Below are 18,019 nucleotides of genomic sequence, written 5' to 3' on the forward strand. Positions count from 1 at the left end.
TTATCATTGATTTCTAATTTCACTCCATTATGATCTGATAAAATGCAGGGTAGTATCCTTACTTTTTTATATTTGCTAACAGTTGCTTTGTGGCATAGTGTATGGTCTATTTTAGAGAAGGATCCATGTGCTGCTGAGAAAAAAGTATATTCTCTCATTGAAGGTTGAATATTCCATATATGTCAGTTAAGTCTAAGTTGTTGATTGTATTATTGAGTTCAATAGTTTCTTTGTTCAGCTTTTTTTGGAAGATCTATCTAGTGATGAAAGAGGTTTGTTAAAATCACCCAAAATTATTGTGTTGTGGTCTATTTGACTCTTGAACTTGAGAAGAATTTGTTTGATGAACATAACTACTCCATTGTTTGGGGCATATATATTTATAATTATTAAATCTTGTTGGTGTATGGTTCCCTTGATCAGTATGTAGTGTCCTTTTTTATCCTTTTTGATTAATTTTAGTTTGAAGTATACGTTATTTGATATGAGGATGGAAACCCCTGCTTGCTTCCACAGTCCATGTGAGTGGTATGATTTTCCCAAACCCTTACCTTCAGTCTGAGTATGTCTTTTTCTATGAGAGGTGTCTCTTGGAGACAACATATTTCTGGGTCTGTCTCTTTTTTTTTTAATCAGTCTGCTAGTCTATGTCTTTTGATTGGTGAATTTAGGCCATTAACATTCAGGGTTATTATTGAGACATGATTTGTATCCCCAGCCATTTTTGCTTATTTTTGGTATTTAATGTGACTTTGTTTTCTCCTCTGATTATATTTTCCTTTAGTATAATCCCTCCCTCTGCTGATTTTTATTATTGTTTTTCATTTTCTCTTTTTGGAATATTTTGCTGGAGGATGTTCTATCGTGTAGGCTTTCTCATTGTAAATTCTTTTAACTTTTGTTTATCATAGTAGGTTTTTATTTCATCATCAAATCTAAACTTAGTTTTGCTGGGTATAAGATTCTTGGTTGGCAACCATTTTCTTTCAGAGCTTCGTATATGTTATTTCACAATCTCCTGGCTTTGAGGGTCTGGGCTGAAATATCTTCTGAGATACAAATTGGTATCCCCCTATATGTGTGATCTGATTTCTCTCTCTTGGGCTTTTAAGATTCTATCCTTATTCTGTATTCTAGGCATTTTAATTATAATATGCATTGGTGTAGTTCTGTTGTAATTTTTTACATTTGGTGTCCTATAAACCTCTTGTCTTTGGTTTTCCAATTCATTCTTCATGCTTGGGAAATTTTCTGATATTATGTCATTGAAGAGATTTGCCTTCCTTTGGTTTGAAACTCTGTGCTTCCTCTATCCCAATAACTTTTAGATTTGGTCTTTTGATGCTGTCCCATAATTCTTGGATGTTCTGTTCATGGTTTCTAACATTCTTCACTGTGTGATCAACTTTATTTTCCAGCTTGTATACTTTGTCTGCGTTATCTCATGTTTTTCTTCCAAGTGATCTAGTCTGTTTGTTATGCTATATGCTTTCTATTGAGTTTTTTATTTGATATATTGTATCTTTCATTTCAAGGATTTCTGACTGGCTTTTTTTCTTTCAGGGTCTCTATCTCATTTGAAGTAATCTTTTGCTACCTGTATTTGCTCTCTTATCTCATTGTTGGAGGGATTGATTTTTGCTTGCATTTGCTCATTTAGGTCATTCTTTAACTCACAGATCATTTTAATAATTAACCTTCTGAACTCCTTCTCTGACATTTCATCAACTTCACTGTCCATGGGTTCTGTTATTAGAGTGCCCTGGTTTGCTTGAGGCACTTTCCTCCCTTGCTTTTTTATGTTATCTATGTGTCTTCCCTTCTTGCAGTGTGGATCTGAAATATTACAGTTTCTTCCCTATATTCTTGTAATACCTGTGCAGATTGCTGTAACTCACCTTGCTGTTGGGCTTCCAGACCCTGCTGGTGTCCCTCAATGGATGCTACTGCATCCTGTATGGGACCTGAGTAAGTTGGAGTGGTTGGGTCTGGACCACTGAGCTTGACCTCCCACAGCAGTTTGCTGGTAGCACCAAAGGCTAGGCTTTGGCAGTGTCTGCCCCACCAGGGGGAGGGGTGAACTGGGCCTAGTGAAATCCTGCATCTTGTATGGGCTGTTGTGATCCATCTAGGCTGGATCTCGGCTCTCCCAGTAGTACACTGGTCAGAAGGGGTGGTCCTGTACAAGGCAGTAGGCTTTGGCAAGTGTATGCCCCACTGGGATAGGGGTTGACCTGGCCTGCTGTGCACTTGGGCCCTGCAGAGGCCGGTGTGGCTGCATCTGGGCTGCTGGGCTTGACCTCCCATGGTAGTCTGGGGAGGAAGGGGCAGTCTTGTGCCAAAGGCTAGGCTCTGGCAGTGTCTGCCCTGCAGGGGGAGGGATGAACCCGGCCTACTGAAATCCTGGATCTGAGTGTGGGCTGTTGTGAGCTCTCTGGCACAATATGATCTTTTGCTATATGGAAAGGAGTGTGAGATGATTTAATCAAACCAATTAACATATATGTGATATCATGTACTTATCAACTTTTTGGTGAGAACATTTGAAATTAGCTTTTATAGCAATTGAGATATACATATGACACATGATTATTAACTACAGTCGCCATGATGTGTCATAGACTCTTTTAGTTAGCTTTTTCACTCCTGTGACTGAAAGATCCGACCAGAACAACTGTAAAGAAAGAAAACTTTTTGGAAGAGTGTGGCAGAGGGAAGCAGCTCACCTGAAGATCAGAGAAACTCCACTCTGCAGATACAAATATACACCCCACAGCCACACCTAATTCCCCGCATCCCGCAGCCACACCCTACAACTTCAGTTACCACTCCGTTAATCCCTATCAAGGGATTAATTTACTGATTGGGTTAAGACTCTTACAACCCAATCATTTCTACTCCAAATGTTCTTGCATTGTCTCACATGTGAGCTTTCAGGGGACACAACATCTAAATCATAACAAATACCAAAAATTTATTATGTTGTTTAAGTGAATCTTTGAACCCATTTGCCCTTTGAACTCCATTAGATCTTGTTCCCCTTACTCCCACTACAGCCTTGGGTAACTAACATCCTATTGCTTTTTTCCTTCAGTTTCACAATTCTAGATTCTATGTATGAGTGAGATCATACACTGTCTCTCCATGCATTGCTTATTTCACTTATCATAATGTGTTCCATTTTCATCACAGATGACAGAATTTTCTTTTTTAATGGCTAAATAATATTCCATTATGTTTATATGCCACATTTTTTAAAATATTTATTTTTTAAGTTGTAGTTGGACATAATACCTTTATTTTATTTATTTATTTACTTTTATGTGGTGCTGAGGATTGAACCCAGGGCCCCACGAGTGCTCTACCGCTGAGTCACAACTCCAGCCCTGTCACATTTTTATTTTTATTTTTATTCACCTCCCTAAGGATATTTAGGTTGATTCCATATCTTGGCTTGTAAATAATGCTGAAATAAACATGGAAATGCCAATAAATTTTATAATATTCATTTCAGTTTCTTTGGATAGATGTCTAAGAATAGGATTATAAGATTGTACATTATTTAGCCATTTTAACAGGTTTGAGGTGATATTTCATTGTGGAATTAATTTGCATTATTTCAGTAATATGGGATATTGAGAATTTTTAAATTTATCTATTGAAAGTTTGTCTGCTTTTGAGATATATCTATTTTGACCTTTTGTCCATTTTTTTTTAAATCAGGCTATTCATTTTCTTGATCTTGAAATGTCACAAGATTCTTATCATAAAGACTTACTAAAATGACAATCCATGGGAAGCACTTACATTGTGTGACACATTTTAAGTCATGAAAATGTATTAGAAATTGAAGTACATGCTCTTGTAGGATAATTTTTATTCAGTTAGTTATGTAATAATAAACTTATTTTCTGTTAGAAACTTATTCTTATAGATGAATATGAATCCTTCATATTAAAACAGTGATAAGCATGAAATAGATGATTATTGACAATTTTGGACAATGAATTGGGAGTGACTGCCTTCCCCAGAGTTTCAAAATCAGAATAAGAATTCGGCTTAAACATCTTTTTTTTTTTTTTTTTTGCTGCAAGTATATTGTCACCTCTTTTAATGTTCATACTAAGATAACAATTTAATTTCTTCATAAATGTCCTAACTGTGAATTCCTTGTGTATGTTCACATAAGTAACTTTAAAAATTGTTTACAATTAGTTATTGTATTTCAAAACATTAGCATATGTTCCATAAATATCAAATGGTATCTTACAGTGTTTTAGGCAATTTTATTTAATGCAGAAATTACTTTTCATGGTCAAGATCAAAATTTCAGAGTTAGGTTATTCAAAATTAATCACATGAGGACAAGAAAATACATTTTGGAATTTACCTTAGAAATCTAAATTTTTTACATAAGTAATAATGAAAAACTTTTCTACACTGGCCTAACATTTTCTGTTAATTCAAAATGGAGGGTATTTTATAGTCTTACACTGAACCTAGAGAATTGTCTTTGATTTTCTTAAAATAACAAAATGAATGCACTGATTTGATCATATTCTTAAATAGTCTTTTAGGGTTCTATTTTAATTCTTACATTTCAAATTTATAAAATTTATAGAAAATGATCCATCATTTCTTATCATTGCCATATCTGGCTCAGGTCTATTTCTGTCATTGTCTATGAAAGTGAGAAAAAGGTTTTTACTTAATTCCTTTTCTTGGGGAAATCATCTCTTACAAAATAGAAAGTATTCTGACACATTAAAATTGTAAGGAAGACATTACTTAAAACTGCAGCAAATAGTGCTCAGAACTTTCACAATAGGGGAAAGGGTGAGCTCAACTCCAAAAAGAAAGGGAAAATGGGAATTTATAGTCAATTAGCAGTGTGTGAATTTGAAGGATTGGGTCAGGAGATGGAAAATACTTAGAAATTAAACTTCAAGGGTGGCTGCATTCTTGCTAAACTATCTTAACAGTATTCTTCTGACAAAGTATGACCACAAACTTCAACCCTGGTAGTAGTGGATGATGAACTTGGTAAAACATCCAGGGTGAGAGTAATCAAGAACACTATTGTCATGTATGTAAGAAATAAATAAAAAATAAACTAAAAATAATTTTTTTTTTAAAGAAAGGAAAAAAAAAAGAATGAGAGAGTTCCATCTGCTTGAATTTAGCAAGATGCTTTGCTAAGGCAAGCCAGAGAAAGGCCAAAGAGAAGGCATAATGGAGAAATGGGTTTTGAAGAGCCTCACTAAAGTTTGTAGAGGATGTTTTGGAGCTGGGCCTTGTGGCACACACCTGTAATCCCAGAGGCTTTGGAGGCTGAGGCAGAAGGATTAAAAGTTCAAAGCCAGCCTTAGCAACTTAGCAAGGACCTAAGCAATTTAGTGAGACCCTGTCTCAAGATAAAAAATAAAATAGGGTTGGGAATGTGGGTAAGTGATTAAGTGCCCCTGAATTCCATGCCCAGTACCAAAAATAAAAATAAAAAAGAGGATCTTTGACACTTTTCAAAAGTTTCTCTTGGATAGCAGAGGTTTTCTGAAATAAAAATTTCCCTCCTCATCCAATTAATGAAATATGGGTATCTTTTCAATATTCAGATTTTTCTGATTTTTCTTCACTGCACTGCCCAAATAAAAAAAAATTGTTCTTCCAATAATGTTATCTCTATATGTTGTAGTTTTTAGAATGATATTTTAATATGAACTTTCATAGGATTTGAAGAATACTTAATCCCTTAAAAGATGTTAACATAAATTTATATTCCCTATAGTTAGGGGATAACTTTTTTATGTACAAAATATGGGACAAAATAATTAGGCAGAAAATATAACTTATTTCTTTCCATTTTGGCTTCTGCCTATTTTTGTCTTTTTGCCCTCCTTCTGATTTTTTTTAAATCATCAATGTTTATTTCTTCTCATAATATTTGAAGCCTTTCATGAGATAAAGATAATTACAATTTCTCTTTTATCTCTATAAATTATAAAACACTTTTTAGCCTCCTCACATGTTGCTCTGCCAGAGTCGTGGCCTTCTTTACATCATGGCTCAAACCCAATTCTTCAATTTCATTAGCGTGCTAACATTGTGTCAGTGAAAATTGCTGCCTTGCTACCATTTTGATGTTTTAAAAATATTCTATTTTATTGAGTTCAGGGGTTTTAAATGCCTTCTTGCCTCACACCATAAATACATTTTCAGTGTGGCTTTCAGTAGAGCATGTATTGCCTGTGGCACATGGTGCATACATAATTCAGCACCCTTGGTTTTGAATTCAGTTCCCACTGAGACCATCAGGCAAGCAGTTAGTGGCAATTGCTCTACTTCATACAAAAAAACAAATTTACCACTATATTATAGTTGAATTAAAATAATACAGTATAATATAGATAACCATATCAGAGAATATGACTATGACAGCTTTCAGTAGTTTCATTAGCATGTGTAACTATTTTCTAGATATATCTATGTGTAAATTATATGTATATTTTTCCTAAAATAATATAATGCTAAACAAAATTATATAAATATATACACATATATGTATATATATATATATATACATAGAAGTAATAAAACATTTATAGTTATATATAGACACTTCATTTTTGACTTCTAATGTCAAAAATCATAGCTTTTATAGTTGCTTCTTTATTAGTTATATATAAGATTCTTTACCTCTGGCCCTTGAAAAAAATTTTGACTTCTTTTTACTTTTAGAAATAACTTACTTTCAATTTGACTGAAAATCTGGTTTGAAATATATAATTGACTTTAATTTCCAGTTAGTTCAATGTATAGTTTTTGACTTTTAAAAATGCAATGCAATCCATTATATAAATGCTTCACTGAGTCACAGAGTAATCTGCAAAGGCAGATCATTTGCTGAAGAAACAATCTAAGAGATCCTTCCAAATTGTTATGACCATAATTGAGGAGAATACACAATGCTATGAAAATACAAAACAGAGAACCTCACTGAAAAGACAAGTATGTGGAAAGACTTTGATCAGAATGTGTAGAGACAAGTATTAAAGGCAGTTATAAAAAGGGAAGGACAACACTTGCCATGCTTATGGGAAACCATAGACAAATATGGGTGTATGATATTTAGCATACATAATTAAAGACATATACCATTAAGTTTTCACCTGTGGAATATTAAGTTGCTTTGAGTTTTATTATTTAAATAAAATTAATAAGTTTTCTTTATGTGAAAATTGGATAATTTTTTTTATTATTTCCACTGGATAAGGAAGGCATGATTGCAGAATCAAGATTATTAAGCTTTTTAAGATTCTTTATCTTCCTGACGTATTATCCCAATTATATTTCCCTCACTGTTATATGATAGAGTCCCCATCACCAAATGTTCCTACTCTTTAATATTTAATAAAAATTAATATTTTTAAATAAAATATTAATATTTAATATTTTTATTCTATAATATTAAATTTTTATTTGGGGGTTCAATTGGGAATTTGTGGATGTTGGTTAAAATAGTCCTAAATTATTATCCGTCCCTACAACATAGTAGTAGAATGAACTAGACATCTCTTAAACATAATCCCTCATTTATCAAAGATTACCTGTTCAAAAGATTATCAAAATAAATATTCAATATAATAAAATATATAAACTTGCTGTCATATAGAAACCATTTAATAAGTATTTTATACCTGCATATAAATTTGGCATTAAAATTATATAATAGTCTTGTTACACATTATTGGTCAGTTCAAGTTTTATATTTCCTCAGAATTTCATCTTGGTAGGTTGTATGATCCAGGAATTTGTCAGTTTCGTCTAAGTCATCAAATTTGTTGTTGCATAGTGGTTCCCAGTAATCTCTAACGATTCTTTGTATCTCTGTAGTGTCTGTTGTGATATCTCCCTTTTTATTTCTAATTATATTTACTTTAATCTTCTTTCATTGTCTTGGTTAAACTATGAAAGGTTTGTATTTCTTTTCTCCTACTAATTTTGGTTTTCTCTTGTTTCTCTAGTTTCTTGAGGTGTAGTTATAGCTAGTGTGAGATCTCTCCATTTTTTTGATACAGACATTGAATGCCATAAACATTTTTCTTAAAACTGTTTTTGCTTCATTCTATAGGTTTGGAATGTTCTGTTTCCATTTTCATTTATTTCAAGAAATTTCAGAAAAAATTCTCAAAATATTTTTTATTATTTTTAATGCATACTTTTTTGGAGACAGAGTATTGGGTGATAAATTCAAGAGGTGCTCTACCACTGAGCTATATCTTCAGTACTTTTTAAATTTTATTTAGAAACAGGGTCTCACTAAGTTGCTTAGAGCCCTGCTAAGTTGCTGAGACTGGCCTTGAACTTGTGATCTTCTTGCCTCAGCTTTCAAAGTTGCCAGGATTACAGGTGTGTGCCTTATACCTGGCTGACACTAGTTTTGAGACATTTTTATAATGTATCCCAGAGAATATTCATGTGTGTTTGGCAGGAATGTGTGATTCTGAAATTGTTACAGAGAAGGTCCTATAGATATAATATTAGATCCATTTTGTCTAGGATAAAATTTAAATCTTCTGGGTTTTTAATGCTCACATTTGAGCATTATAATTATACATAATATGAGATTTATTTTTACATAATCATATATGCATGGGATATAATTTGCTTCATTTCAGTTCCAAGTAACTCCTCTTTCCCTTCACTCCTCTCTGTCCCTACTCCCCTTAAACTACTCTATTGGTCTTTCTTCTATTTATTGATTGATTTTTTTAATTGATGCTTTACATGTATGCATAAAGGTGAGATCCACTGTGGTGTGTATATATATATATATATATACATATATATATATGTATATATATATATATACACACACACATACATACACACAGCATAATTTGGTCAGTTTCATTCCACAATTCCTCCCTTCTCCTATCCTCCTTCTTACCCCTTAATCATCTCCCTTTATTCCATTGCTTCCCTTTTTATATTCATGGTGCCCATCCTTTCTTGTTTTCTTTATTATCCTCTAGTTTCTGCCCATGAGAGAAAATAATTGACCTTTTCTTTCTGAGTCTGGATTTTTACACTTAGTATGATCTTCCTCAGTTCCATTTATTAATCAGAAAATGCCATAATTTCATTATTTTGGGGGGCTGAGTAAAATTCCATTGTGTATCTATGCACATTTATAAATCCTTTCTTCTGTTAGGAGGCATCTTTACTGGTTCCATAACTTGGCCATTGTGAATTACACTGCTATAAACATTTAAGTGGTTGTATCACAATAGTATGCTAATTTCAGGGTTTTGGGTGGGATAAATAACAAGGTGTGGGATAACTGGGTCATATGGTGGTTCTACTCCTAGTTTTTGGAGGAATCTTTGGAGGATTGTTATAATTGGCAGTCACACCAACAATGAGTGTACCTTTTCCCCACATCCTTGCCAACATTAATATGTGTTCTTGATTGACATTCTGGCTGTGATTGACATTCTCAATGTGATTTTAATTTGCCTGATTGCTACTGATGTTGGTCATTTGTCTTTCTTATTTTCAAAAAAAAAAGTTTATATCTTTTGTCTATTTGATTCTTTATATTGAGTAGGATTTGTTTTATGTACACGGTGCACCAATGTTAGGAACATAAATATTTTCAGTGATTTTGTCTTACTGGATGATTCCCTTAACCAATATTAAGCCAACTTCTTTGTCTCTTCAAATTAATTTTGGCTTAAAGTCCACTGTGTCAGATAGAATAGCTACAACTGATTGCTTTTCATCTTCTTTTTCATGGTATATGTTTTTAAACGTTTCACCTTCTGCCTTTTGTCATAGTCTGTAAGATGAGTCCCTTGTAAGCAACAAATGGTTGGGTCGTTTTGTTTGATCCATTGTGCCTACCTAAGTATTTTGATTGGCAAGTTTTGACCACTGACATTCACTGCTATTGTAGAGAGATCATTTTTATTCCTATAGTTTTGGTTTGTTTCTGATGCTTAATTCAGATTTGATTCTCCTTTAATAATTTTACTGGTTATGTTCATCCATGCATTGGTTCTGATATTTATTTTCCATTTATTCTCTATGAAATATCTCGTTAATTATGTTTTGTCATGCTGATTTATCCTAGAAATTTTAAAATTTTATCTTAAATTATGAAGGATAGTCTTTTTGGATATGACAATTTTGGTTGAAACACATTATCTTTCAGGAGCCTGTATATATTATTTCAACCGATCCTGGATTTGAGGGTTTGAAATGAGAAATCAGTAGTAATTTTAATTGACTTACCTCTAAATGTGACCTGTTGATTTTCTCTTATACCTTTTAGAATTATATTATTTTTCAGTATATTAGGAATTTTGTCATAATATGTTTTGGAGAGGATCATTTTCCATCTTGTTTATTTGGGATTCTAGATGTCTCTTCTATTTGGATTTCCATTTCAGCCTTTAAGATTTGGTAATTTTTCTTGTATAATTTTATTGAAAAGATTTTCCTTCTTTTAATTTTCATTTCACTGCCTCCTTCGAAGTCAATGAAGTCAATGGTCTCCTAATGTTACCCAGATTTATTGAATGTTCTGGTCATAGTCTCTAAACATGTATTCTTTATTATTGATTCTATTTTCAAGATTAAATACTTTGATTTGATATGTGAAAACCTATCTTCAATGTGGTGTAATCTAATGTTGATGCTTTGAACTTATTTTTAAAAATTTATTGAGTTAATCATTTCCAGAATTTCTGTTTTTTGTTTTTATAATCTCTATCTTTTTTATTAAAGTGTTTTTTTCATTTTTCTGTACATTCACTCTCAGTTCATTTCTTAGATCTTCTTTTAATTCATTGAACATTTAATTATCCACTTCATAAATAATTATTTTAACATTTTCTCCACTGTGGTGTATTGGGGTCAGTTGTGTTGTGAGCTATTGGGGTGGCTTATTCCCTTGATTTTCCATATTGCTAGTATTTTATTTTATTTTGATAACAGGGATTGAACCCAGGGGTGGTTATGCACTGAGCCACATCCCCAACCCCTTTTCTTTTTATTTATTTATTTATTTAATTTTGTATTTTATTTAGAAACAGGATCTCAGTCCGTTGCTTAGGACCTTGCTAAGTCCCTGACGCTGGCTTTGAACTTGTGATCCTCTTGCCTTAGCCTCTCAAGCTGCTGGGTGTGCACCACCATGCCCAGCTCATATTGTTAGGATTTATAACCTTCTTCTGAATAATTATTTCTTCTCCTTTTATATAAGGAAACTTTGTAGTGAGCTGCTTTTTCTTTACTTTATATCCTGGGCTGGGAAAATGTCTTGGTGTCAACATTTTCACTCAATTTGAAAAGTTTACCATGTCCAGTATCTAACAAGAGGTTGAGAGGTGATACTAATATTCCAGTAATTACAGCCATTTCACAGCAATGCCTCATACTAATAAATCATTTAAAAGTTATTAACAATGATTTTGAGCAGCCTACTAATCTATTTTTCTTGGTCATGATTTTGATGTAGGGTGTTTTTTTTTTTTTTTCTGGGGAGAGTTTTCAGTTATTGTGCAATTCATTTATCCTTAGCTCTAAACCAAATTGGTCAAACTTTTAGGAAGTCTGTAAGCATACTTTCACTGCAGGGTTTCATTCCATTCTTGGTTGGACATCTGTGATGCTCTCTCTTTCTGGAGTCACAGATCATGTGCCATGGTGTGGAGAGTGGAATGCATTAGCCTATTCTTCAGTCCTTTCTAGGCTTGGAAGAAATGACTAAGGGTACACCAGATTTGATCAAAATTTAACTTGTCTCAGTGTACCACCTCCACAGTGCTAACCAGCAATTATTCCCAGTACTGAGATCACCTATTTCAAGTGAAAATGTCCTTTGTTCATCTCAGCTTTGTAGACTCAATTTATTGGTACTGAATTTCTGTTTTGATTTAATCTTTTGAAGCTACCTTGATAGTGTGGCTTCCTTTGAACTGCTATATTCCATTCCCCCCAAAAATGGATCCAGAAGTAGATCTGTGGCCAGGCTGAGAAAGAAGTAGCCTAAACAGTGCAGTGCACTCCATCATACCAGTTGATTGATGGAAGAGTCAATATATATCCCTGGAGGTGAGGGCTGAGCTATACTGGGGCCTGTCTGTCCTTTTGCTGCTCTGTTTGCTTGGTGCTTGAGACTTTCTGGGAGTGTGGGAGTCTACTGTTTATGATTTTCTGTTTGGCTGTTCTGTCCATTGCTAAAATTAGATGTTAAATCACCTATTATTATACTAGAGTTTATCTGTCCCATTATGTCTATTACTTGCTGTATAGATTTTTCGTTCTTATATTGGATACATACATATTTAGAATTGTTATCTCGGGCTGGGGATGTGGCTCAAGTGGTAGCGTACTCGCCTGGCATGCATGCGGCCCGGGTTCGATTCTCAGCACCACATACAAACAAAGATGTTGTGTCCGCCGATAACTAAAAAATAAATATTAAAATTCTCTCTCTGTCTTTCTCTCTCTCCCTCTCTCACTCTCTCTTTAAAAAAAAAAAAAAAAAGAATTGTTATCTCTTCTAAGGTGGCCCTTTATCATTATATGATGGCCCTCTCTCTTTTTTACTGCTTTTGATTTACAGTCTGTTTTATCTAGGTATAGCTACTAGTTTTTTTTTTTTCATTCCATTATCATGAATTACCTTATTCCATCCTTTCATTTTCAGATTCTATCCTTAGAAATGAAATGGGTTTGGGCTGGGGTTGTAGCTTGCCAAGGTCTTGGCTTGGCACCAGAATCACGAGCCACCACAGAGCTTTGTAGGTTCAAACAGCAATTCTTTATTCCAGCTCTCACACCGCCTCCACACAGGTCCAGGGGCAATCGTGTTCTGCCGTCTCCCGCACAATTCACCTACTCAACAGGCTATCTCCAAATCCCATTTTAATCTCAGGAGAACTCAACGGGAACAAGCAGCAGGAACACCCTAATCCCAGCAATAATCTTCAACCGCCAACTTCCCTAAAACCCATTATCTTAAACTGGCAACGCCTACTTCCTCAAACCTGATCAGCTCTAAACCCGGATTCGCCTTGGTCCTTGAGCAAGGTCACCTTATTAAAGCATGCATGCAATGTCCCACCGAATGTCCTCTAAGCAGCATGGGGTGCGCTTGGCAAGGAAATTTCGATGCGTCATTCCTACTTGATAATGGCCCTCAGCAGTAGCTCAGCGGTAGAGCACTCACCTAGCATGTATAAAGCACTGGGTTCAATCCTCAGCACCACATAAAAATAAATAAATAAATAAAGATTTAAAAAACGAAATGAAATGGGTTTCTTGTTGACAAGAAACATACAGTTGACACTATTTTTAAAATCAACTTAGTCATATTAAGTGGATAATTTAACCAATTAGCTTTGAAGGTAATATATCAATATTTAAGAACTTACTGTAAGCATTTTGAAACCTATTTTATTTTTCTATTGTATTCTTTTTCTTTGTCCTTCCTTGGCAATCTTCTTTGTGGTTAAGTGATTTATTCTAATAGATTGTTTTGTTTCCTTGTTCAGTATTTTGTTATTTGACTATCACAGATTTTTGCTTTGTGGTTATCATGAATCTTTAAGATGATCTTTTTATTTATGTTTAAATGATAAGAAACACCAGAGACTTTACCAAAAAGCTTATGAATTAATAGATTAATAGATAAATACAGAAAAATTTTAGAATACAAATCTGCATACAAAATTCAGTAGTGCTGCTATGTACTAACAATTAATATCTGGTTTTAAATTTGAAAAAAGCAGTCTGTTGTGATAGCTATAAAACTACCTAGAAATTAATTTAACTAAAAAGTGAAATATTTATATTGAAGAATTAAACCACAAAAGACATAAATATATGGAAAACATTTCATGATCATGGTTTGAAGAATCAATGGTGTTAAAAACATTTATAGTACCCTAAATTATTTACAGGTTCAGCAAAATGCCCATTAAAATAAAAATATCATTATTCACAGAGTTTTTTTAAAAAAAAATTTTATAGAAACACACACACACACATTTAAGTGTGTGTGTGTGTGTGTGTGTGTGTGTGTGAACCAAAACAATTTTAAGAAAAAAGAAGAAAATGACGGACATTATATTACCTTACTTCAAAGTATATTACATTACTGCAGTAATCAGAACAACATGGCATTGTGTAAAACCAGACATAGATAAATGTCACAGAAAAGGAGCCTAGAAATCCACTCACACATGAGAGCCAACTGCTTTTTATAAAGGTACTAAGAATACTCATTAGCGAATACAGTGTTTTGAATTTAGCATACTGGGAAACATTGATATACATATGCCAAATAATGAAACTAAATCTCTCTCAATTATTTTTTATAAAAGTCAAATCTTTTGATCTGAACAAAAGATCAGTATGTAAGATCCAAAACTATGAAATTACTAGAAAAAAATATAGAAAAAAATGCTTCAGGACATTGAAATTGGAACATTGGGTTTTTTTGGTACAAGATTCTAAACCATAGCAAAAGCAGACAAATGGGATTACATCAAACTAAAAAGTTTCTGCACAGCATGGAAGACTTTCTGCCCATCACTAATCATCAGGGAAATTCATATCAAAACCAGACTAAGATATCACCTCATTTCAATAAGAATGGTTGTTTTAAAACTTACAAAAGTGGTATTGAGAATATGGAGAAATAGTAATCTTTACACAATTTTTGGTGGGAATGTAAATTAGCACATCCATTATGGAAAATAGTAAGGATAGTCTACAAATTTTTTAATAACTACCATATGATCCAGCAGTCCTACTACCTAATGAAAATCAAATCAGTAAATAAACATTGATATTCTCATGTTCATTGTAGCATTATTCACAACAAAGAGGAAATTGGAACAACCAAGCTGTATATTAACTGATAAGAAGATAAAGAAAATATGGTAAATATACACAGTGAATAGTCTTAGGCCTAAATATGGATGAAATCTCAGTTTCTAAAACACGGATAAACTGATGGTCAGTTTGTTAAGTGAAATGGTCTAGGAACAGAAAAGTAAAACATAATATCACTCATATGAGGAATCTAAAACAGTTTCTATCGTAAAACTTGAGAATAGAATGGTGGTTACAAGAAATTAGAGAGGGTGGGTAGAGGAAGGAACTTGAAAAGCTTGATCATTTGGTAACTGAGTTACAATTGAGTAGGATTAAGAAATTCCAGTGTGTCATTACACACTAGGATGATTATTGGTAACAATTAAGGTAGTGTATATTTCAGAAAGCTGGAAGAAAAAGTTTGACTGTTTCCACCATAAAGGAATAATAGATATTATATATATATGAATGACATGATTTAAACATCATAGAATATTTACATTTATTAAAGCATCATGTAGTACTCATTCATACATGATATTTTTATGTTTTTACTCATAAATTTTAATATAAAATTATCTAAATTTTAAAAAGGAATGTGATGGATTCTGAAAGTGGATTTGTACTGTAGGTTATAATTCTTATATTACACATCTGAAATATAATAAGCAAATTTAACAAAACAGAATATAGATGGGCAGTAAACAAAATGCTCAAAGGTAGGACAATGAAAATCAGTAATTTATGATGGATTGTTAAGTTCTAAGAGCTAGTCTTGCTAACAGTAATAAGTATTTACATACAATTTAAGCTACAACCTAAATTGGAATTATGTTTTTATTTTGAAATAAATAATTATTCTTCTCAGATAACTATACAGTCAGTAAATTAAGAATCAAAGAGGTTACTCTATTTGTGTATCTTCAAAATTAGGATCTTGCAATAAAATGATGTAAAATTATAGTGGAGAGAGAGAGAGAGAGAGAGAGAGAGAGAGAGAGAGAGAGAGAGAGCGCCTCTATCTTTCTTAAATCTTTTGTGGGCTCTTTCATTAATCTAGGAACTCAATTTATAGAATAGCTGATTAACATGATAGAAACATAAAAGTTTTGTTAATTTACATGTACATGGGGTTCTTCATAAAATAACAAATTTTAAATAATGAAGTTTTAAAGCATGATGTTTTTATATATAGTAGTCAAAATACAATAAATTTGTGAAGGAATGACAGGATGAATGGCTATCTGATCTAGCCTGGAAAGTTCCAGATTAGAAACTCATAGAATAAAGGGTTCTTCACAGTTTTATTATTTAAGTTAATTGCAGCCACAATCACTACACTGTGGTAATTTAGATTATTTTCCAACCTTGGTATGCAGAGGTATCTCCCCTGAAAAAATCTTGGTGACTTGTTTCTTGTAGAGATATACAAGTAAGATGATCCTTCCTGCAGTAACTTCCTCATGTGACATCAGTATAGCCCTTGGGAATATTTTGAGAGAGCATTTCTAAAATACTCCCATATAGTGTCTGTTTTCCCTTAACTTCTGTCATAGAAAATATGGGAAATTGCTGATATAGGGACTGGTTAACTTTAATTAATTATCATGAATTTATTTAGAATATTCATTTCAATAAAAATTAAATATATGATACTTTAAAAAATAATATTTGTTCACTTGTTTTTATTTACTTTTTAAATTTATATATAACAGTGGAATGTATTACCATTCTTATTCCATATATAGAGCACGATTTTTCATATCTCTGGTTGTATACATAGTATATTCACACCAATTCGTGTCTTCATTCATAAGTTCACTTGTATTGTAGTCAGAAGATTTCATACCTACTTCATAATGTTTTATAGAAAGATTGTTATGAAGAAGATATGATTAAATAATGATGCAGTAACCATTGGTTTTATTAAATTTATCCTAAACTTGCTCTTTATAGTATGCATTGCTCCAGAAACACTTTCTATGTAGGTAGTTATTAATTTCATTAATAAATATTCTTATTAAATTGGTAAGAGGGAATTCAACTCTATTGTTTAATGTTTTAATAATTGGCCAAGATATTGGTCACATTCATAATATGAAAATTGTGTGGTGAAATAGTCAAATATTATATGTTTTCATGAGTTCCAATGTCATGTATTAAGTATATAAAATTTGAGTTATGGCTGTTTTGTAATCAAATAAAATTTGCTAATATTTATACTAATTTAGAGATTATCTTAAAGGAAACAAATCTATATTTGTTTTATTTTACAGATGCTCCTAAGTTTATATCAAACCAAACAATTTATTACTCTTGGGAAGGAAATCCAATCAATATAAGTTGTGACGTGAACTCAAATCCACCAGCATCAATCCATTGGCGGAAAGAGAAGTTAGTCTTACCAGCTAGAAATACCACTAATTTAAAGACATATAGTGCAGGAAGAAAGATGATCTTAGAGGTAAGTCTTACTGTGAACATCAGTAACCTATATTATTTTAGCATGTATCTATTATTTTAAATATATTTACATATATAATGACATCATCATTTGTATATTCCACATTTTTATTTATTAAAGGTAAATTTTATATATTTGGATAATGATGTGTTTATTATGACTATTTGAACATTTACTTGTATAGAAATATGTTTATATTGCAAATACCTATCTTTCATGGATTTATTTTTGGAGAGAAAAACATTATTAGGAAAAATATCAGAAAAAAAATAATAATTTGACAATTTTCAAGGGCAGGAGTTCAGCCTTAGTTTTTATGCTTTCACTTATTCTTGTTTCAGTAATTGTGCTCTTTTCTGACTAGTATATCTATTATCTGATAGCTGTATATTTATAATTCTGATATAGGTTCCTGAATAATCCAAGTTTACTTATTTTATTTCATTTAATATTTCTGATTTGAAAGAACTCTTTTATAATGGCAGGTGACTGGATTTTAAGAACTATTTGAATCATATTCTTTTTACTTAGTAATTACAGATTTGTGTGTGTACGTATTAATGCCCAATGCTTCTACAAATCTATGACAATGATTATCATCCTTTCTAATTTATGATGCTGCTGGAAAAATTGGTAATCTTGTTACAAACTTATTCAGATGAAAAC

At 32.4% G+C, this 18,019-nt stretch overlaps 1 protein-coding gene across 2 annotated transcripts in view; it reads left to right on the forward strand.

Annotated features, from left to right (window-relative positions):
* Window positions 1–18,019, forward strand: part of Ncam2 (neural cell adhesion molecule 2) — a 477,943-nt gene that overhangs the window by 339,468 nt on the left and 120,456 nt on the right. For both annotated transcript variants that reach the window (XM_078044488.1, XM_078044487.1), the window contains exon 10: window positions 17,166–17,353. In XM_078044488.1, coding sequence (XP_077900614.1) covers window positions 17,166–17,353 — 188 coding nt within the window. The remainder of the gene's footprint in view (window positions 1–17,165; window positions 17,354–18,019) is intronic.

This window comes from Ictidomys tridecemlineatus, chromosome 3, assembly GCF_052094955.1.
Source record: "Ictidomys tridecemlineatus isolate mIctTri1 chromosome 3, mIctTri1.hap1, whole genome shotgun sequence".
NCBI lineage: Eukaryota > Metazoa > Chordata > Mammalia > Rodentia > Sciuridae > Ictidomys > Ictidomys tridecemlineatus.